Source organism: Bos mutus, chromosome 5 (genome assembly GCF_027580195.1).
Source record: "Bos mutus isolate GX-2022 chromosome 5, NWIPB_WYAK_1.1, whole genome shotgun sequence".
NCBI classification, from domain to species: domain Eukaryota; kingdom Metazoa; phylum Chordata; class Mammalia; order Artiodactyla; family Bovidae; genus Bos; species Bos mutus.
In genome coordinates, this window is record NC_091621.1 from 41460107 (window position 1) to 41481844 (window position 21738).

Sequence of the window (21738 nt, forward strand, 5' to 3'; positions counted from 1 at the left end):
CCCGGCAGGGGACTGCCCTCCACCAGGCTCTGCCACTTCAGACCCAACCCAGGGCCCAGAACAGCTGCAGAGAACACGGAATTTTACAAAGTTTGATTTTTATTGATATTTAAATATATTAAATATTTCACTGAAATACAATGGTATGCCACCCCCCCCGCCCCACACTGGTTACATTATAAAACCAAAGTCCATGGGCCTCCCATCCACTGACTCCCCCACCAACTGGCAAGGAAGGGGGCAATATCAACCCAGGGGAAATGCATGGCTGGCACTGTGGTGCGGGGAGCCAGGGTGCAGACAGGCCCCTCCACTGGCAAGAAGCAGACACAAGTCACTCACTTTCGCTGTAAGGGAAGCGGTCTTCCACTCTGGTCTCCTTACAGCCTCATCCCCACCCCAGGACCCCATGCAGAACCTTCCTGTCCAGGGCTGTGGCTGAGGGAAGGGGAGCTGACTTCATCTGGACCACCTAGTCTTTTCTCTTCTCCTGCCTTGGCTAATGAAGTGACTGATGGCCCACTTGGCTGATACATGAAGATCCCCCAGAGCAGTCAGTACGAGCCAGAAACAATGTCTGCAAGGAACTAGAGTCAGAAAGGGCATGAGGAAGGGCAAGAGTACCACCTGCCCCTTCCAGTCCCCAAAGTCAGCAACTCTGGGACCCTCTCCCCTCTGCCTCTAACACCTCTGAGACAAAGCGATCTTCAAGCAAAACTGTGGCCAATGCCTCAGCTTAAACAGGTACAGAGAAACCAAAGCACCGACTCATTCAGGCCAGAGGCAAGGCTGCAGGGAAGCGGGTGAAAGGCAGGCGCGGACAGGAAGGGAATCGAAGGCCCAGCCCTCCTAACCCTCCTGCCAGCCCCCGCAGGCTTCATGGGGACTGGGGAGCCTGGAGCACACTGGGCTCAGGCTGTACACTGGGGACGGCTGAGGTCCGGGTTCCCCTCCCCTTGCCCCTAGTACCAGAATCTGGGTCCTCGGGGGATCCCATGCTACCCCAGCCCCAAGGCTTACCACGTCCCAGGATACCAGCTGGGGAAATCCAGGGGACTCCTGAGCCTCTGCCTACCAAACCCCATAGAGTTCAAGTGCAAGGAGCACGGGGGCTCCAGCAGGCGCTTGGGTCCCTGCCCTAGCAGAGAGAGTGTCATGCTGCACACGTGGTCCCCACGAGGCAATTAGGGATTTGGCACAAAAGTCCTCTCCCCAGTCACCCTCCTTTTGTTACCACACCCCATCCCACTCCTGTGCAAACTGGGCATCTGTCTCCATCCCTTGAAATCAGACATCCTGCCTTAATTCCCAGAAGACAGAGGCCCACAGGAAAGAGGCAACCCAGGGTGGAGAGTCGAGGAGCAGGAGCGCAAGGACACACAGACCTGGAAAACAGACACACACACAGACCACCGTCCACACACAGTACACAGACACACAGGCCCTCCCCAGTGCCAGGTCTGGGAGGACGGGTCTAGGATCAGGGTCGTCTTCCTCCAGGCCCTGGCCCTGTTCTATTTGGCAACAGAAGGGGTAGAGACGCTCTGTGTCCCTTGCAGCAGACAGCAAGAGTGCGCGGGGGCAGAGCGGCCTGATCCTGACCTTCGGAGTCCGGCACCACCCCCATCCCTGGCCGGCCTGCTCTCTTTGGCACCTGCAGGCGAACATCCACCTTCCAGTCTTCTAATGCCCTCATGCACATTCCTGCTCCCTCCTGGGTGTTTTCACAGTACCAATGAGACCAGATGCCCCTCTCCCTGGAGCTGTGCAGGAACTGGGGCTAATCTGAGCTGTCAGAAGTCCCTTTGTTCCCCTTTGGGGACAGATCGTGGGACTAGGATTTGGCAAATGGAAACGTTCCCCTGAAATATGGACAGAGCTGGGTCTCCCGAGCCTCTCCCTCCTTGGCCCTGTGTCCCTGAGGGAGACCTGGCCGGGTGGGGAGGGCCCAGGACCCATGCTGGGGATGCAGGCACAGCAAAGGCAAGCGTGGAACAGGCACTCTTCAAGCCTGCCCCAGTCTTTGTACAAAAGATTCCCAGGAAAAAGGGAAAGGAAGGGCCCAGCCCTGAGCCGGTTGCCCAGACGGACAGGGAAAGGGGAGGTGTGACAAGCTGCCATTTTAATCTCTCAGGTAGGAAAGATCCCCCACCTTTGCTGCTGCCCCCTCCCCTGCTCCCAAAAGCTGGAAGAAAGGAGGGAAAACAACCCTACCCTAGTTTTAAAAAGTTACTTGCATAATCCTCTTGGTATCCCCTCGTTTACCAGCCTGAGGACGTAGTTGAACACAGCCTGCTGGGGTGTTCCCTTTGTGATCAGCAGGGTCTGGAGGCTCAGTGCCCCCTGCCACAGCTTCCCCCAGCAAGCCCAGAGTCCACACAAATGCCCACCTTGGTCCTTTCAGTTGATCTGTAGCTGGGCCCTGCTAACTCCTGGGGCCCCCATTGAGGAAGTAGGTGGTCATCTCCCCCTTGCCCTTCACCTTGACCACCCCTCGACATTCCAGCTGGTAGCCCTTGGCCGCTAGAACCTGGTACAGGTCCGTGGTCACCTGGGGGGGCGGGGTGGGGGGGGGGGAACCTGCTTAGGCCAGGATCCTTCCTGCTGCATTTGCAGGGTCCCAGGGGTTCTCTGGTCATGCTACTATCTGCCCCCATAACCCCCTCCACCAAACACAGAATATCGCCACCCTACCCCTGTCCTGGCTGACTGCAGAGGGGGCCCTGTGGAAGCTCCCCACACCAGACCCCTCCCAGCTTCCGCTTACAACCCCCTCACCTGGATTCGGTCGGGGACCCCGGTGCTGTCCATTCGACTCGAGACATTCACTGTGTTCCCCCAGATGTCATACTGTGGCTTCCGAGCCCCAATGACGCCTGCCACAACTGGGCCCATGTTCAGTCCTGGGGTGGGTAAAAGTAAGAAATTGAGAGCAGTGGATGTTCCCCAGTCAGCCCAGGGAGGCACCACCTCCTGGCACCTTTAGAAGGACCCAGAGAAGAATGGAAAAGGGACAAGTCTCCTGGTTGTAAAGAATGCCAAGGAGCTCCCCTGAGTCAGAAGGGCTATGCCAAAACAGCAGCTAATCCAACAAAGGTTCATGCTGTGCCAACCGCTCTATAAGCATTCTATACTATCTCAGCCTCTCAACAGCCCTACAAGGTAGGGCTCATCATCCCCATTTTATAGAAAAGGTACCTGAAGCTTACAGAAGTTAGGTGACTTGCTAGATAAGCCCATAAGTGGAAGAGCCAGAATTCAAACCAGACATTCTGACTCGAGAACCCACGCTATTAACAACTCCCATCCACCGGCTCATCTGGGAGCAAGTTCCTCTTATCAGACCAGCCACAGATGGGGACATAGGTACTGGTATCTACATAAACCTGGTCTTGAATCCCAGTTCAGCCATAACTAGTTGTGTGACCTTGGCTGAGTTATCTACCCATTCTGAAAATCTAACTCTTTTCTGTAAAAGGGGATAATAATGTGAGAATTGATATATGTTTAAAAAAAAAAAATCTGAGACAATGCTTAGCACATAGGAGGCCCTTAATAAATGGTATCTATTCTTAACATCAGATGATATAGGGAGCAGGAGAAAAGGAAACCCCCACAGGACTCCTGATACACCATCCCCAGCCTGCTGCCTCAGCTTCACCCCAAAAACAGCCCTGGGAAAACGTGCCATGATCCAGGCCTTCTTACCGATCTTCATCTGGAAATTGTTGAAGGAGTGCTCATTGATGTGCTTCATCTGCTCCATGAGCCGCATGGCATAGTCGGCGAGGGCAGTGATGTGGGAGCGGCCCACCTGATCATAGGTGCTGGCGTTCAGCCCAGAGGCAGCCATGTAGGTGCTACCAATTGTCTTGATCTTCTCCAGCTGCCGGAAGCGCTCCTCACTGATGATCTGGACAGCACAGGGGGACCTGGCTGTCAAGGCAGAAAGGCCAGACCCAGTCCTGCCCCAAGGCTCCTTCCTGCCCATGCTCTGGCCCCCTGCCCCACTTCCCTGTCTCAATACTTCCCTCCAGTAAGTGAGCCCCGCTTCCAACTACTGCTCTTGGTGCTGGGCTAGGAACCCGGAAAACGTCTCCCTTACTAGGCAGCCGTCAAAACCCAAGCAGGAACTTGAGCACACAACTCCAGGACAACTTTGACAGCCCGCTACAGAACCCAGAACCACAGAAGGGATATCAGGCATTAATGATTCCAGCCCTCACTTTGGGGGAAAGAGTCCCAGACTGAGGAAGTGCCTTCTCTCCAGACCTGACCTGGATGTTCAGGACGCTTTCTCGTATTTTACTTCCATTTTCTCTATTCAGGGGATCATCCTGATTACTTGGCCTCATGAGGCCGTAGTCTACAGATTACCAGCTCCTTCTTCAATGACATCCACTTGCTAACTCTACTGGCCCCTCCACAGATCTTCACATCCTCCTTTGCTCCCCAGTAACAATGACCCTGCCCCACTGGAGCTGACCCTGCTGCCTGTGACACACTCATATCTGTCCCCAACTCCACTGTGCCTACCTTTACTCCTGCCCTTCACATCTCTGGGTCTCATCAGATGAGGCCCTCCAATCCTTGCCTTCTTATCCAAAGTTCTCCCACTTCTCTGGTCCCCACATTCCCCCACCCTCTGCCAGCACCAACCTAAGGGACAAGTACCTCATCGAAATCAGCAATGATCTCATTGAGCAGTCGCAGGCACTCAACACCCTCGTTGTTGGCCTCCAGCTCCACGTAGAACTCAGAGAAGTTGGCAATGGAGGCAAACATGACGGCCACACATTCACAGGACTGATAGTACAGCTCGTCGTTCCGGCGCTCCCGGGCCAGGAAGTGGGCGGCCACGTCCTTGGGCAGAATGTTATGTAGCAGCCGCCGGTTGTAGGCCTGGAGCTCCTCCATCTCTTCCTTCTCCCCTGTTGCCTGTGGACACCACACCCATCACCCACTGCCCAACATCCACAAGGCGTGGGTACAGCAGCCAACACCTGGAGAAGGGTATCTAAGGGAACCGCATGGGAGAAGAAAACCAGGGAGAGATGAGGCCAAAGAACAGGCAGAGGGGCCGAGGGGGCAGGGACAGAATGAGGCGGGGGATGGGGGTGGGCACAGGGAAAAAGCATGGAGCCAGGGTGGGCTCAGGGCAGGCTAAACCTTGACCAACCTAAGAGATGCCTGACACGGCCCAGGCTCCGCCCCCAGGAACCACCCACCCACCCCAGAGGCCTGCCCTGTCACCTGCAGCTTCCAGAGGAAGTCCAGGCGGGCGGTGGACTCCACCTGCTGGGCATGCAGGTACAGCGCCAGTGCAAACACCAGCAGAATCACGGGGGTCATGTATTTGAGTGCCACCCTCCCGGCCGCTGGGCTGAGGGAAGCAGAGGCGGGCTCAGTGGCTGAAAGAGGCGTCTGGCAGCCCAGCCCTTTGCTGCCCTGGAGCCCTCACTCACCAGTCCAGCCCATCAAAGGTCTCATTGGAAGAAGCCCTGGCAAGAAGATAGAAGAGACAAAGTCATTGGTTCTTTCTCGGTCGCCAGGTCAGGGCACGGAAGAGGAGACAGAAACTGCATTTACTGAGCACCACAGATCAGGGACCAGGCCAAGGCATTTGCTTATATTAAGAGCAGAGATTCCACTCCTGGCTCCTCTACCCACCAACTATGTGACCTGGCTGTTTAACTCTGTAAGCCTCAGTTTCCTCATCAATACAAGAGTGATCAGATCTAAACAATGTGAGCAAAAGGCTTAGCAAATCCACAGCTATAGAAAGCCCAAGTAGCACAATAAAGACACAGCACAGTCTAAATTCTTAAAAAATGCTTTTAATTAAAAAAAAAGACTTAGCACAGTGCTTGGCATCAGCAAGTCTTCGATAAATGTCAGTTACTATAATCTTTACAGCTACCCTGTGATATAGATGGCACTGTCATTTTACAGATGAGGAAACTGAGGCTCGGAGAAGTTAACTCACCAATCTAAGGTCACACAGCTAATAAGTGGCAGAGTAGGGATTCAAACTCAGCAGGCTGCAGAGGCTTTTTCTACCACACCATATGTTTCTGCCATATAAGGTGTGGGCTTTTACAGAGGAAAAGCCAGTGTTGTCCCAGGCAGAGCCCTGAAGCAGGAGCCCGAGTTTTGGTTCCTTTCCTAGCCGGGGCTCTACCCCAAGCAGCTATGTGACCTACAAGTAGTTAAGAGTGGATATGAAAGCAACACGCAAATGCAAGAGGGAGTTTTTATTTTTAATGTCTAGCCTAAAGACAAAGGGGTTTCCCAGGTCTGGGGTTTCCTTGAGGAGACTGTTGGGGGTCAGGTGCTACCTCCTCTCCCCGCATGTGAGGGATGAGTGGTAGCATGCCAGGGTACAAAGGTCTCTCAACGACCTAGCAGGGTCAAGAGGCTCCTGGGAGATTAAAGGGGTTGAGGATAAACTCACAAGCCATGGACGCCCAGCAGGAGGTCATAGTTGTCAAAGATGGTGGCTGGGGGACCCAGCAGAAGCAGCACCAGATAAACGAGCCCCAGGACAAAGATCATGGCCAACTTCCCGATACTACTGATGTGCAGGAAGACAGAGCTGGCCAAGAGACTCAGCAACACGTTCCCAATGAAGTACTGCGGAGCGAAGGCAGAGGAAGTCTGGGTGAGGGCAGAGCACGAGGCACGCCGTCACCTGACCTGAGCCCCCCTCGACCACCTCAAACCCAAGCCACCTTCGCCCTCCACACACCCCAACACCACACCACGCCAGGGCTGCTCCTGGAGTTGGAGACTCTGGTGAGATCCTGGGTCCCCAGTGCCCACCACCAAGCCTGGCACAGAAAGGTCAAGAACTGGTACTGATCAGGACCCCCCCACCCCGCCTGACCACTGCCTGGACACCTCAGGGAAGCTGCAGGTGGGTGCGGTGCCCTCACACAGGGGAGCATCCAGGCCCAGAGAGTAATTGAGCTGCTGCAGGTGGCAGGCGGTAATGTCAGCAGGGGTTAAATTCAGCATCCGGGCCGCGCAAGTTCGTAAGGGGGTGTGGTTACAGGTGAACTGCAAAAACAGGGGGAGAGGAGGTATATATTAGGGTAACTGAGGAGGGGAGGGGTTACCAGGGCCATGCCCAAGTACCTTATATGCCAGAGGCCCAAGTTCTCACTGAGAGATAACAAGAGGCAAAGGGAGCAAGCCAGGAGGACAGGGGTTAACCTCACTCCTGCTTTGGGGAGGAAATGTGTCTCGTTCCTCTTTGTAGCCCCAGCACCCAGAACAGTGCTTGGCACAGAGGAGGAGCAGGAGAATTCTCCCTGGACCTTTACCATGCTGGCAACGGCGGAGGTGAACACAAGCAGGACAGAAAAGATGCCAACTGCGGTGCTATGTGCCCTCGAGCGGACGATACTGCGAGATACACGTTGCAGGGCCTCAGGGAACAGCTGTCAGGAGGCAAGAGACAGAGACAGACCACGTCACCCAATGGTTAAGGCCACCCAGGGCCAGCCCAGTGGCAGAGGCCTCGCCTTCTCCTCCCTCCCCACTCCCAGTCTGGCCTCCCCGACCAGCCCTGGAAGGTCCCCCACGTACAGAGCCACAGGAGTACACGGCACAAGTCAGCACGGTGACCAGTAACAGCAGGAAGATACTGGCGTGGATCCCAAGCATCAGAGCTGAGCTGGGCGGGAGAGGGCCAGGGAAGATGTTACTCTGGGAGATCTGGGGGTCCTTTCCCACTCCCTGGGCAGGCAGGGGGCAGGCCCCAGGACTGTGTGCTTGCAAGGGTGTTTTAGAAGGGCCTGGGAAGTGGTAGAGGGAAGAGAAGCCCAGCAAGGAGGGGCAGAGCTCTCACCGTGGGAAGACAACAAGCTGGATGAAGCAGATGAAGCAGAAGACCAGCAGGGCACAGGCCACGTAGGCTCCAAAGCGGGGGTCCACCTTGCGTGAGTACTGAGGGAGAGGAGACTGAGCTGGGCACTGCCACTGCCCTCGGAAGGCCACGTGTTGCCAGTTGGCCCAGCTGAGGTGAATCCCCACAGTGCCCTGTGGTCACCCCCCCGCTCCCCAGAAACTTCTCCTGTTCCCTCACTTGTGCTCAGACCACCCTGCCGGGACCTCCTCCTCCTGCCCTTGCATCCCCCAAACCTTCTTTTCAAGATCCTCTCTCTGGAAGGTGAGCAGGAACCGGCGCACATGGTCCTTGCGCAGCTGATCAATGCTGCGGGCATCAATGGCCCGGCCCAGGAACTCGTCTACCTCATCCTCAGGGTTCAGGGCATCCTGAGCACCCCGGCTGAGGGCAGAGGACATGGCTTCACCAGGCGCCTGACCACGGCCACGTGACAGGTGATGAGAAGGGAGGGGTACGGGCAGCACTCAGAGGAGAAGTGTGAGCGGGGCAGGTGCCACCCAGTCCCACGCGACATGTCTGAAGTCCAGGGAAGAGGGGTATCTCAGCTCCCCACCTCCTCACCCCAGGCTGCAAGTGCCTTCCCCCACCCGCCCTCCTCAACAACTTGACTTACTTGTCTTTGCTGGAATCATCGATGCCCTGGAGAAAGGGACAGAGTGTGAATGAGGTGACGGGCAGGCCACCTTCACCTCTACAGTCCCTTCCTTCCCCACCATCAACACTGTGCTGAGGGCTTTCCCCAGAGACTCTGGGGAGCCTGGGACCCCTGGGATGAAACCAGCCTTCCCATTCCCAATTCCAGAAACTGCAGAGACAACAGCCTCAACAAGGGAGGCAGAAGAGGGCAGGGCAATACTGAGTGTTGAGGGAAATAAGAACCAAGGCCCGGCCCAGGCGCGGTGGGACCCTCACCATCTGGCGGAAAGCCTTGGAGTCCTTGGTCCGGGAGAAGGCACGGTCAGGCACCCAGCGTGGCATCAGCCCTTCCATGGAGTTGGCCCGTGCCCGCTGCAGCTTGGCCAGCATGGCCTTCTCTTCTTTCTGTGTGGATAGCACAGGTACAGGCTGGGAAGAGGCGCCCAGAGAAGACCTCTGCTTGCTCCTTCCATCTGCCCCTCTCCCCAGCCACCTTCCCCAACCCAACCCTGACCCGTTTCTGGCTGGCTCCCAGGATGAGGAAGGTCTCAATGTGCTGCTCCTTGAGGTAGGCGTTGCGCTCCCCACCGCGGCCCGGCTCCACTTCGTAGTCCCCATTCAGGTACTGCAGCGTGGCCCGGGTGATGTGGATGCGGCTGCGTGGGACAGGCGGGTAAGACCCCAGCTTGCCCGATGGCTACCACCCCTTACCCCCTGGACCCGCACTCACCCGGCCCGGCCCCCGGCCTCCATGTGGTTGGCCAGAGTCACGTCATTGGACCACACATCAAACTGCCATTTCCGCAAGCCAAGGACGCCACAGTGCACACGCCCGCTGTGGATGCCCACGCGCATGTTCACGTTTACACCTGTCACCTCGCGCACCAGCCTGGGAGGAGGTGGCCTGGCTTAGCTCTCGGTAGTCCTCCCCACCCCCAGCCCAGAGCCCAGGCCTTGAGCTCGCCTTGGAGCCAAGTGGCCAAGGACAGGCCCAGCCACAGGGCACACGGCACGCCCTTGGCGGACACAGGTAGGAGGCTGCACGGGGCTCAAGGACAAACCTTTGGGAACCCTGTTCACCAGCAGGGGTCCAGCAGCGTCCTATGGGACTGGGCGAGTAGATGAGGAATCACCACCCTCCCAGCAGGCCTACAACTGGCATTCTCTCCAGCGTAAATCCCCCCTCACCCTGACTCCCCCTGCCCCATCCCAGCCGCTGGAGTCTAAGGTGCACATGGATCTTCACATGGGCTGAAGCCTTTCCACTCCCCAGGCGTGGATCTCCAAGACAGAGAGACAACCAAGACTAAGGAAAGGTCCTAAGGACACCTCGAAGGGGAGGGGCAGGCGGAGCCCCCCTCAGTCCCAGGAAGGCCAGGGGGGGCGGTGCTCACGAGATAGCCTCGATCATGTCCACCCCCATCTCCACGCAGCAGTGGGCATGGTCTGCCCGGGCCTCTGGCAGCCCTGACACGCAGTAGTAACAGTCCCCTAAGATCTTGATCCTCAGGCAGTGATTTTCCTGAAGCAGAAAGAGTTAGGGGAGAGACTGAGCGACTTCACTTTCACTTTTGACGTTCATGCATTGGAGAAGGAAATGGCAACCCACTCCAGTATTCTTGCCTGGAGAGTCCCAGGGACAGAGGAGCCTAGTGGGCTGCTGTCTGTGGGGTCGCACAGGGTCGGACACGACTGAAGCGACTTAGCAGCATCAGCACCTTTACTTTACACCTTTACCACCTAGCCCACTACTCTCAGTGCAGACTCCACGGGCTCTCATCCCCAAGCTGCTGCCAGAAAGGTGCGCCCTCACCCGGTCGGCCCTGCCCCCTAGCCCTAGCACCCTCACCGCAGCCAGCTTGTCGAACCGGGCAAAGAGCTCGTTCAGGGTCATGACCAGCTCCTGCGCTGTGCACTGGGATGCCAGGCTGGTGAAGCCTTCAATGTCCGCAAACAGGATGCTGTGGACGATGGCAGAAGACGGAAGGACGATGTAGCCCTCAGAGACCACCCCCCACCTCTCCCAGTATCCTCCCCACCCCCACCCTACCTGACATTGTCGTGCTTCTGGATGTAGATCTTATGAAACATCATGTCTTCTTTCTTTGTGTTGATGTCTTCTTTCATCTCCATGGCAACATGCTGGGGCAACACAGACAGCAGCAGCCGCTCCTAGACCAGTGGTTTCAACAGGGCACCACTATCTTCCTGGCCTCATGCTTTAACCCCTCCTGGTCCCTCCACATCCCTGGAACCCTCCCTGACCTCTCTGGAGACCTGAGCTTCCCTCCTGGGACCTAGCCTGACCTTCCTCCGTTAGAGCCCTCGGCAGACACACACCCCAGTCTTCTCTGACAACAGCCCATTCAACCCCTCAGGTGCACTCCATCTATTCCCTCCCCTCCTCTGACAGGCCAGCAACTCCAAAGTCAGAGCGCCTCTGCGCTGCACAGTCAGGGGGAACAATTCACACTATTCCATGGAGTTGCACAAGGTGGCGGATCCAACCTGCAAGCTGTTGGCAGGTGGGGCGGGGGAAGGCCGTGACCAGGGAGAGCAGCCCCACCTGCTGCCGGTTCTCATGCTGCAGGTGCAGCCGGGCCTGGATGTAACCGCGGGTCTCTTGAAATGCCTGGCGCTGAGACACCTCAGCCGGATAGTGTGTGCAGATGCCAATGACATTGGTGCAGAGGAACAGCAGCATGTTGGCTCCAAGCTGCAAAGGGGTGGCAGAGGCAAATGGTGACCACCCCCCCCACACACAGCTGCAACTAGCTAGGCTCTCGGTAGACGCACTGCCTCAGGGAGGAAGCCAGAATCCTGTGCCCTGTCTTCCCCAAGCCAGCCCCAGCCCTGCAGTCCAGCTCTCCATTCCCCATAGGGGTCCAGCTCCCTGCCTGGCTCACCCGTGGTGAGAAACATGATCTTCTCACAGCTCCTGGGAGTGGAAGCATCAGCCAGGGCCAGGTAGGTCACAGGGCCTGGGCCCAGCACTCTGACTCCCTGCCCCACAAACACCCCAAACAAAAGACACATGCTGCGGCTCCAGCACGTGGTTCTCCTCACAGGTCGACACCCAGGAGATCTGAGCCCTAAATCTTCCTGTGCGTGCCCAAGACAAGTCACCTCATCTCTCTGGGCCTGTCTGCTTGTCTAGAACCTGGAGAGGGACAGTAAGATCTCCAAGGTTCCTCCCTACCCTGACATAAATTAATATGATAATAATGACTACTATTATTATTATTACTGGAGCTAATTTGTTGGCTATTTACAACGTGCCTGGATTCTATAGGTGTGCTCTATACATTAATGAATGTTATTTCTTACAACTCTTATGAGATGGGAGCATGATCTCATTTTAAAGGTGAGGGACTCAGGTGCATAGAAGTTATATACCTGCCCAGGATCTCACCGCTGGTAGTAGCTGGTGTGGGACTCAAGTCCAGGACAGTCAGACTCCAGGCTGTGTCCTAACCCTACCGTGCACTACAGCCCGCGTTCCCAGGATGCCAACTCACTCCACTCACCAACGCTCTTGAGGCCCACCTCAGAACCCAGGCTTGGGAGTCATTAATTCCACAGACACGAAGAACTCTTCTGAACTGGGATGGGGTGCCACCATGCCTGGCCACCCCCAACACTTGGTCCAGCCAGGTCCCTACACCCTAGGACCCCAACCCAAGGTGTTCCATCCTCAGTCAGCAGCAGCAACAGTGACTGGAGAGCGAGTCTAAGGGAAGCTGGCCTCGGTGATTCTGGAACTTCAGGGGTTAACCTGGCACTTGTGGCTCCACCCCAGAGTTGGCTGGGGCAGGGCTCTGGTTTTGGGAGAAGGGAGGGCAAGAGCACCAACTGGAAGCCAGGAGTTCTGGGCTCTGCCTGGAACCAGGACTCATCCTGCAAAATTGGGCCTGTCACTCAGTCTCTGGGACCTCGGCTTCTTGTTCCTTGGGTAAGACGGAGGGTAGGCCAGCTAACCCCCCACCATTCCCAGCTCCCGCCCTCTAGGATTGGTTTCCCAGATTCCCTTCTCTGTCTAGCTCACAAGAGCCCCCCCTTCCCAGCAGCAGGGGTGAAGAAGGGGGGCACACTATCTCCCTCGGGGGTTTCTAAGAATAGCCCCCAATGGGGGAGAAGAAAAGGGGGGGTAAAACAGGCAACTTCCCTTCCTGGCCCCAGGAGCCCAAGAGGAAAATGTGAGTCATGGTGGAGGGAAGGGGAAGGGGGACAAGAGACTGAAATAGATCTGTACACAGACCCCCATCCGACTGTGAGAAAAAATGGCTGCCAGGACACTGCAGGACACGCCAGGCTGGACTGGGTCACTGGGTGGAACCGCTCAGTGTGTCTGGGTGAGCGGGTCAGAGGATGAAGGGCATGGATCTGCAAAGGGGCTGCCCAAGGACCATAGAAAGGAGGCCAGAGCCCCACCCAGAAACCTGAAAGCCAACTGGGTGCAGGGAATCCCCAGTTCAGAGAGAGGTACGGGCTGCCCTGGCCCCAAGGGCTGGCATGGGCCATGGGCAGCTTCTTCCACTTGCCCCAGGAACGTGCACACTGAGCCCCACTGGCTGGGCACCCTGGAGAGGCGGGAGACTGGTGCAGTCCTGGCCTCCATGGAACTGTGCCTCCCTAGTCAGGCCCTGGGCTTGGCTCTGGGCACCAGGCCAGCAGAGAGGAGGGAAGAGACACCCATCTACCCTAGAAAGGATGGGGGATGGGAGGTCCCACCTCCAAGCTCCTCCTTCCCCCAAGAGGGCAGTCCAACTCCAATGCCCAGTGTGACAGCTCCCCTGGAGAGAGATGGGGGGCTAGCAACAGCAGAAGGACCCTGGCCCTTTAAGAGATCTGACAGCGCCCTGCGGGTATGTGCTCCACAAACAAAGTGGCTATAAGGTTACTCTTAAAAAGGTACATTCTGTTCCACAGGCAAGGCAGGGAAGGGCATCATGCCAGGGCACCCAGCTTCTCACCCTGGGAGCCCCAGGCAACTTCCTCTTTGTGGGTGGGGCTGGGTGGGCTACAGGCCACAAGCTCTGGGCAAGGCAGAGCAAGAAAGAGGGCAACACCATCTAAAGCAGGGGCCAATGGAGGGATCACAAGGAGTGCTGGGGAGCTGTATCGACAGCAGCCCCAAAGGCTCAGCTGGGCAAAAGCCCCTGTGCCTGGTCAGGGGACGACATGAGACAGTCGACTCCACTGGCTCACGTCTCTCTGCCATGGACGTCCCGGAAGCCCCTTCACTGGGTACCATCCCCTCCAGCCTCCCCACACCTCGCTGCAGGTGAGACCACCACCCTATGAGGCTCTACTCCACGCTGGCAGAGGGCAGGGCCCTGACAGCAGCATCACGAGGTGGACACCGTTTGTATCTTCCTTTTACAGAAAGGGAAAGTAAGACTGGGAGAGGCAAGATGTGCTGTCTGCACTCTCACAGAGAAGATTTCAGCCCCTTGGACAACCAGGTCTGCCCGCAGCCAAGCGCTTACGAGAGCCTCACCTCACACACCACTCAGAACCCAGAGGCGGAAGCCCACATGGGCAGAGAGCCTCAAGGCAGTTGCCAGAGCCCTGGTGCTCAGTGGGAAGTAGGCGAGATGAGGTCGGAGCCTAATGCCCCTCTTGTGCACAGTCCCACCCAAAACTACTCCCAGCCCAGGAGAGAAGAGACCACCCATCACTTCCCCTGTCCTCTTGGAGCTGGCCTCGGTCCAGGTGACAGGTGACTCCTCCCTTGCTAACTCCATCAAAAACCTACTCGATGCCCCCGCATTACCGCCGAGAACTGCCTAGAAGGATGGCACCAAGCTCGGAGTCTCAGGCTGGGGTCAGGGGTCAGGGTAGGATGTAGACTCCCCTGCCCTCTCAGACTTGCCCCCACCCAGGGGCTAAACATCACCTGCCCTCCTCCAGCCCTCCACCGTGTCTCTGCAGATGATACTATTTCAAGAGCCTCAGGCTAAAGAGTTGCGGACGGCGGCCCATGGGAGCAGAGCACAGGGTCTGCAGCCTTCCTCCCCATCAGCAGGGCCTTCTGCCCTAGATCCCAGATGGAGACTGACCCCCGAAACCAGGCCTCCCAAGCCCTCCTTCCAGATCCAGCCAGACATCCCTCACCCAGTGTCCATCCAGGGCTCAGCCACCGCCCTGATCACCAGACCCCTTCTCATTCCTGGCCTGATGCCCCCAGGCCTACCTCCCTGACCACCCACCTGCTTCCAGAGGAAGGCGTCACCACGGTTGAGCTGCCAGGCCAAGACCAAGTGCAGGGTGGAGAGGCCCAGGCCGCTGAAGACTGCAGCCCGCATGCGGATGGGAAGGAGTGTGTAGGTGATGTAGACAAAGAACACAGGGCACCAGAGGCCTGCAGACGGGCTACGCGGGTCGGCTGCCAGGGCGCCCCCGACCTGCACGGCCACCAGGATGCCCAGCACCACGTAGCTCACCACCCACATGGAGTCCTGGCGGAAGCTGTGCCGGTTGCACACCACCATGAGTGCCACGAAGAGGGTGGCGGCACAGGCCAGCAGGGCCACGTAGGCGGGCTGAGGGCGGGCAGGCGCTGCGTGGAAGGCCAGCAGCACGGCCGTGAGCAGCACGAGCGCCGCCATGAGCAGCGTCAGGCTGCTCTGGTTCATCTGGAAGAAGTAGCGCTGGTACAGGCGCTCCAGCTTGGCCGAGCGGAACTGCTTCGACTGGAACACCTGCACCAGCTGGCGCCAGCAGGCCCGCCTGCTCCTGGTGGCCACGGCAGGCGCCACCTCCGCTGCTCCGACGGCCCCGGCCACCTCAGGGTCCTCGAAGCCCAGGGCCACCGCCCGCAGCCCCAGCTCCGGGCCCTTGCCTGGGCCCCCCCTCCGGATGAAGGCCTCATCCTGCCAGGGGCACCGAGGGGCAGTGGCGGGCGTCGGACTGGGTGGCTGCGCACCCTGGAGGCAGCTCATGTAGCGGGGCGTGCAGAAGCCACTGGTGCGGGTCCCACGGCGCGGCCGCTGCTGCCCATTGCGCTCCCCCCAGGCTGTTTTCCGTTCATCCACCTTGGGGACCAAGAGGCCGCTAAACCATGACATCCTGCGGGGAGGAAGGGAATGAGACGGCGTCAATACCCTGCTCAGTTAGTGAGAGCCGCCACCACCAGCAGCTCTCACTACCTGAGCACTTCCTGCTGCCGAGCTGAGCGCTTTCAGGCACATCCTCCTCCTAAGATGACTCTGAGGAAGACCAGGGTAGCCCTAATCAACAGGTGAGGAAACCGAAGCACAAACGGGTGGGGTCACCTGCCCAAGGTCAAGCAGCCACACAAGTGTAAGAGCTGAGATGCAGTTCACTTAAACATCCACCTCTTCCCTACAAGGCACTGATCTGGTGGTCACAGACTCGAGCGCCTCTCAGTGTGAAAAGCCGCCTGGCTCAGGAGAGAGGGCACACCCGGTACAGGGGCTAGCACCACCCCACACTGGGGCACCGGTGCCACTGCTGTCCCAGGGGAATCCCATCTGATTTTTCAACAGAAGCTTTAAAAAAAAAAGTAGACTTTAACACGCCATCTCCTGGTTTTACATGTTGGCAAGGGACTTCCCCGGTGCTTCAGTGGTTAAGACTCCAGTCTCCCAAAGCAGGGGGCCCAGGAGCCATCCCTGGTCAGGGAACCAGATCCCACATGCCATGTGGTGCGGTCAAAAGATTAAAAAAAAAAAATTAAACTTTGGCAAGTAACCAACATTTCTCAATACTGCAAGCCAAATAAATCACATCTATGGAATGAATTCAGCCTGTGAGCTGCCAATTGGTGACCTCTGTACAAGGGGGGATCTTGCACGTGTGCGCGCGCAGACACACACACCACACACTTCACCAAGTGAAAGTCAAACTCTCCCTCAGGTTCCAGCTTAAACGTAACTTCCTCAGGGAGGTGTCCCAGCGCCCCACCCAGACTAGGTTTGGTCCCTATTCACTCTCCATGCATTCCCTCCGTAGTACTGATCACAACTGAAACTAAATCATCCCTTGGAAAAGACCCTGATGCTGGGAAAGACTGAGGGCAGGAGGAGAAGGGGGCCACAGAAGACAAGATGCTTGGATGGCATCACTGACTCAGTGGACATGAGTTTAAGCAAACTCCAGGAGATGATGAAGGACAGGGAAGCCTGGTGTGCTGCAGTCCTTGGAGTCGCAAAGAGTCAGACAAGACTTAAGAGACTGAACAGCAACCACAACACCCCTCGTTTATTGTGTGACTCTGCCCCCAGACTCCAAGTGTTATGAAAGGAGGGATGATACCTAGTTTGTTCAGCACTTTATCCCCAGCCCCAAGTACCCTAAGCATTGAGCCTGGCTCATAGTAGGTATTCAACCAATTTATATGTTGAAAAGATAGAAAAAAAGCAAGCTCAAGGGACTAGTTCAGAGAAGCTAACGTGAAATAATAGTGATAATCCTATGATTCTCCATTTCTCTCTCTGCACTCTGCTTCACTTAGCCTCTTTGCTGTTCCCCAACACACCAGCACAAGGCAGCCTGGGACCTTGGTGCTTGCTGTCCCCTTTGCCTAGAACAAGGGCTCCTCCAGGTCACAGCTCAAACACCCCCTTATCAGTGAGCTTTCCCTAACCACTCTATTAAAATAGCAACCCCCTTTCCTGGCGCTCCCTATCTCTCTTCCGAGCTTTATGCTTTATTTTTCTCCACCACTCTTATCGGCAACTGCCATTCTATATATTTTTCTTATTTGTTCATTGTCTGTCTCTCCTAACTGGAATGCCAACCTCACGAGGGCAAAGATTTTGGCTGGTTTTGCTCACTGCCACATCTTCAACACCTAGAAGGGTCTAAATGAATGTTCACTGAGTGGACAGATGGGTTGGGGGATGGATGGATAGACAACACTTCCATGCACTTTCCCTCTGCTTTGAACCAAAACCCTGTGAGGCTGGTCCTGTGGCCACCCAGTGCACAGGACAGATGTGACAGCCAAACAAAACAAAACGAAACTGAGGTCCACTGTAGTCTTACACAGCCGGCCCAGACTCTAGAGATCACGAGTAATCAAGTCAGCCCCAGATCTCACGTCTCTGGGAGGGAAGTGTCTTCACCTGGGGTGGGAGGACTCCCTGACAAAACCCTGGACGTGTCTCCAGCAGAGCCCAGCTCAGAAGGTGAGGGTGAGAGCCCTGCCACCATGGATGCCTGTGTCCCCTCCAGGGCTACACTCCTCCATGGCCACGGGGCACCCTGAGGGGCTCCTCATACTTAAACCTGCAGAGCTAGCAGCACTGACATTTGTACTCACAAGAGGAGTACCCAGCACTTACCCCAGGTGGCCACAGAAGCAGTGCTTCAAGCTGACACCCAGGGACCCACAGAGCAAAAGGCAGCCTGGGGACCTCTCTGCACATGGGAAACCCCCATTCCCAAGCACACTCTGCCAAGTTCCCTCGGTGTCCTTCAACCCCTTAACATCACCAACAGCACCATCTGGAGAAACAGATCCAAAACCTAAGACTTCTGGTCAGGCTGGCGTTTGGAAAAGGTCACCGAAGAAAGCCTTCAAAACTTCAAAACACTTCCCTGGAAACAGGGTCTTGGGAATGAGACCAGGCTTCAAACCTTACTGTGATTATTTGCTAGGTTCACGGCCTTGGACAAAGTTACATCACCTCCCTATGTCACTTTCTTCATCTGTAAAATGGGAATAAGAAACGTTGCGAGGAAAGAATAACAGCTCCTGCCACACACGTAGTACGCATTTAATAAACATGAGCTCTTCTCCCCGCCTTCCACCACTTTGCACCCAAAAGCCTGTCAATGTCCAAGAGATGGAAAGAGAGGAAAAATTATGAGCAAAACCCCACGCATGCCAGCCAGTCACGTGTCGCTATGTCCTCAACTGTCAGTCTCCAGAGCTGCATGAGACACAGCCCAGAGTGAGCAGGTTGCCCACTCCCTGTGATATTTAGCTTCAGTCTCCTCACCCTCACCCGTCCCCTGACCTGTCCTTACCACCACCCCCCCACCACTGGCCAGACCTCTGTTCCCACAGGACCCGTTTCTGGCCATGTTCCCGCCCCTTGGAAGTGCATTCTAGCATGTGGCTTGTACTCACAGAGGAAGGACAGACACTGTCCAGCAGAACGCATGACCCTCCCAAGAACACTCTGACCCCACAAGCGGATAGCTTCGGAGATCTGTAATTGTCCAACCAACTTCAACCATCCCACCCTGGGCTCCACTCCAAGCACTGCCCAACTTGGGAGAACTCACTCCTGGCACCCCATGCCAGGCTGGTACGGCAGGGAACAGGGCAGGGTACTGTTCAAAGCCACAAAACTTCCCTATATGGGCCCCCACCCCTACACGTCCAGGAACCCAACTCTGTGAACCACAGACCATCCGCTCCTCCCCAGATGCAGGCTCCTGAGCCTGTGCCCCAGACCCCTCCTCCCCAGGCTCCTGGTCTCTTTGCTCTCTCTCACCGATCTTCTGCTCCAACGCAGATACAGGCACCTCCAGCTCCATCTGGGAGCTGTGTCCATGCAGCCTGGCAGACCCAGGCCCAGGGCCCCTGACCCCAAATCTGTATCCTCCAGTGGGTCTGCGACTTGGAGCCTGCAGCAGGCCAGGCCCCAGCCCCAAGGATGGCTGTAGTCGCTGCTTCGCCCTACACCCTTCCTCTACACCCTCTTCCTGGCCACCTCCTGTCCCCAGGACCCCTCTGCCCCTGCCCTCCTTGGCAAAAGGAGGCTCCGGGGGGACTTTAAAAGGACTTCAGAAAGTTCATGGCAGAAGGCGCTGCCCAGGCTGGGCACTTCAGTGCCAGCACCACCCATCAGGCTGGGACGTGGGCCTCAATTCCAGGCCTATCCAGATGTGGATGAGCCCGGCCAGGGCCTGTATCAGGAGGTCCGGCGACCCTTCCCCTCCCTTCCGTAGCCCCTGGTCTCCCTGAAGATGGCACTGAGCTCCGTCCTCCGCCACAGCCAGAAAAGCCCCATCAGGGTCCTCCAGTCACAAGGCACTCGGGGCAGGGGAGGCTGGGGGAAGAGAGTCCACCGCCTGACTCCTGATTCGAGCTTTTCAGTCGGGCCCCAGAGCTGTTCTGAATAAAGTCTGCCTTAGCAGCCAGCCAGCACACCAACCCTTTCTGTTCCCAAGGTCTGGGGTGAGGTGGGTGATTGCAGGCAGAGGGCACCCCTCCCTCCCTTTTTCCCAAGCACAACCACACTCTACCTCAAACTCGGAGACGCACCCACAGCCCGGCTGCAGAAACCTCAGGGCAGCCCCTCCCCGCCGTACATGCCTCTCCCCACCTTCCCCGCCGGCCGGGAACTCACTCTGGGTGGAGAAAGAGAAGCGCCCGGCGAGGGGTGAGGGTGAGAGCCTGCAGCCCCGGACCTGAGTCCACCGTCCCCCATCCATCCCCTCCGGGACTTCCCTCCGCCAGTCCCTAGGGCCCGGAGCTCCCCGCTCCTCCGCGACCACAGAACTCTCCGGGGGCCGCGCGGGAGTCCGCCCGCCGCCGCGCGGAGATCCGAGCGCCGGGCGCCGCCGCCTCCCCCGACGCTCCTCCGCGCGGTCTCACCTGCCGGCCGGGGTCGGCGGCTCCCCGGAGCCCCCGCCCCGCCCTCCCCGCGGGCTCCGGCCGGCCGGCCGGCAGTCCCGCGGTCCTGCTCCGTGCCCGTGCGTCCCGGCCGTGCCGCCCGCCGTCCGCTGTGCGCCGGGCCCGCGCCCCCTCCCTTGTTGTCCAGCGCAGCCGCCCTCTACCCCGGATCCAGAAGTCCCCTCCCCGCCGGCTCCCGGACTCCCCGCCTTAAAGGCACAAGCTCCTTTTGTCTGGGCACCCCCTCCCCCCCACCGCCACCCCGGACGCCCGGCCGAACGGCCCGATTCCCTTCGGAGGAACTGGGTAGGGGCGAGCGAGACCGAAGAAGAATGGAAACCCTCCCTCCGCACGCCCCCTCCTCTCCTCCGGCCGCTCCCTCCCCCAGTCTTGGGAAAACAGGCGGCTACTGTTCTGGGATCAAGACCCCGGGGAGGAGCCGGCCGGCCGGCCCTCTCCCCACTTCCCTCCACCCCCGGGCTGCCTCCTCTAGCATTCTCTTCCCACCCTCACTCCCGGGGTCCCCCCACGCGCAGGGGAAACCCACTCTCTAGCAGCGATTACCCGATCCCCCTCCCGCCCCCGTCCCGCGCCCAGAGGGTCAGCTTCCTTCCTGTCGGGGTACCCTGGGACTGAACGGGTGCCCAGCACCCACTCCTCACCCCTCCTCCCTACCCCAGCCTCCACCCCGCCATTCCCGCCCCGCCTGCCACGGCTCTGCTCGCTCCCGAGGGAACTCGGTTTAATAATTAATAAAGATTTCATTCCACAAGGCGCCAGGTGTGTGCGGCCTGCTTCCCCACACACCACTTTTTTCCTCTTCCTCCTCCCTCCAGAGCGTTGGCCCCACGTGAATCTCCTGCACCCAGAGCCCCAGGGGAACTGAGGGAAGGGGCACTCACCACGTGGCCCCACTTTCTCTGGGAAGCCGCTCCCCAGCACCTGCCCATACGGAGATACACACCTGCACCTTTCACACACACACACACACACACACACTTTTTACCCAAAGGGTTGTCCTTCTCTGTGGAGTGGGGGTGGGGGTGGAGAGAGGGTGCATTGCTAGGGTACTGAGAAATTGTTTGGGACTTTTATTTATTTCCCAGGTTTTCAAGCTGGGAGCTGCAGCCCAAGTAACCTGGATGATGGGAAAATCACGTGGAAACCGCTTTAACCCTTTGAGGGTTAGAAAGACGGTGTAGCCAGAAAGGAGAAGAGGGTGGGTGAACTCACCCAGGATGTCGGTGATTCTGGCTTTAGAGCGGGTGCCAGTCCTCCCGAGCTGGAGAGAGGGCGGCTTGTCAGCCTTCCCCTGGAGGCGGCTCGCAGGGTCCTCAACCAGACCAGTAGTTCATCCTTCCTTTGGCAGCGCCTTCCCCACCCGAGGTCCCAGCCTGGGTATCTGAAGCTGCTCTTCAGACCCAGCCCTCCTGCCCTCCCGCCCTCCCTTGCCCTGTGCTTCAGGGCCCAACTCTTGTCCTTGCCAAACTCCTACTAGGATTTCGCAGCCCAGGACAGAGTCTGAGGCCAGAAAGAGAGGGGAAGAATTAAGAAAATCCCTTTCAGGGGGCTTCCCTGACGGTTCAGTGGCTGA

At 57.7% G+C, this 21738-nt stretch overlaps 1 protein-coding gene across 6 annotated transcripts; it reads right to left on the reverse strand.

The window, feature by feature from the left end:
• Positions 1-136: 136 nt before the first annotated feature.
• ADCY6 (adenylate cyclase 6) lies at positions 137-21493 on the reverse strand. Of its 6 annotated transcripts, none has more exons than XM_070370701.1 (23): positions 20127-20284; positions 14761-15619; positions 11115-11264; positions 10599-10720; positions 10398-10509; positions 9943-10070; positions 9279-9437; positions 9063-9204; positions 8825-8953; positions 8526-8551; positions 8146-8293; positions 7853-7950; positions 7591-7678; positions 7326-7442; positions 6901-7059; positions 6455-6633; positions 5466-5501; positions 5254-5383; positions 4675-4938; positions 3709-3913; positions 2779-2903; positions 2391-2551; positions 138-587 (listed from the first exon to the last, which is right to left on the reverse strand). In XM_070370701.1, the coding sequence occupies exons 2-22, from the start codon at positions 15616-15618 to the stop codon at positions 2426-2428; spliced, it is 3501 nt and encodes a 1166-aa protein (XP_070226802.1). In that variant the 5' UTR covers position 15619; positions 20127-20284; the 3' UTR covers positions 138-587; positions 2391-2425. The 6 variants fall into 6 exon arrangements, with proteins under 6 accessions (XP_070226803.1, XP_070226802.1, XP_070226801.1 ...); XM_070370700.1 differs by having other exon boundaries at positions 138-1385; XM_070370702.1 differs by lacking the exon at positions 2391-2551 and having other exon boundaries at positions 137-1385.
• Between the last annotated feature and the right edge of the window lie 245 nt (positions 21494-21738).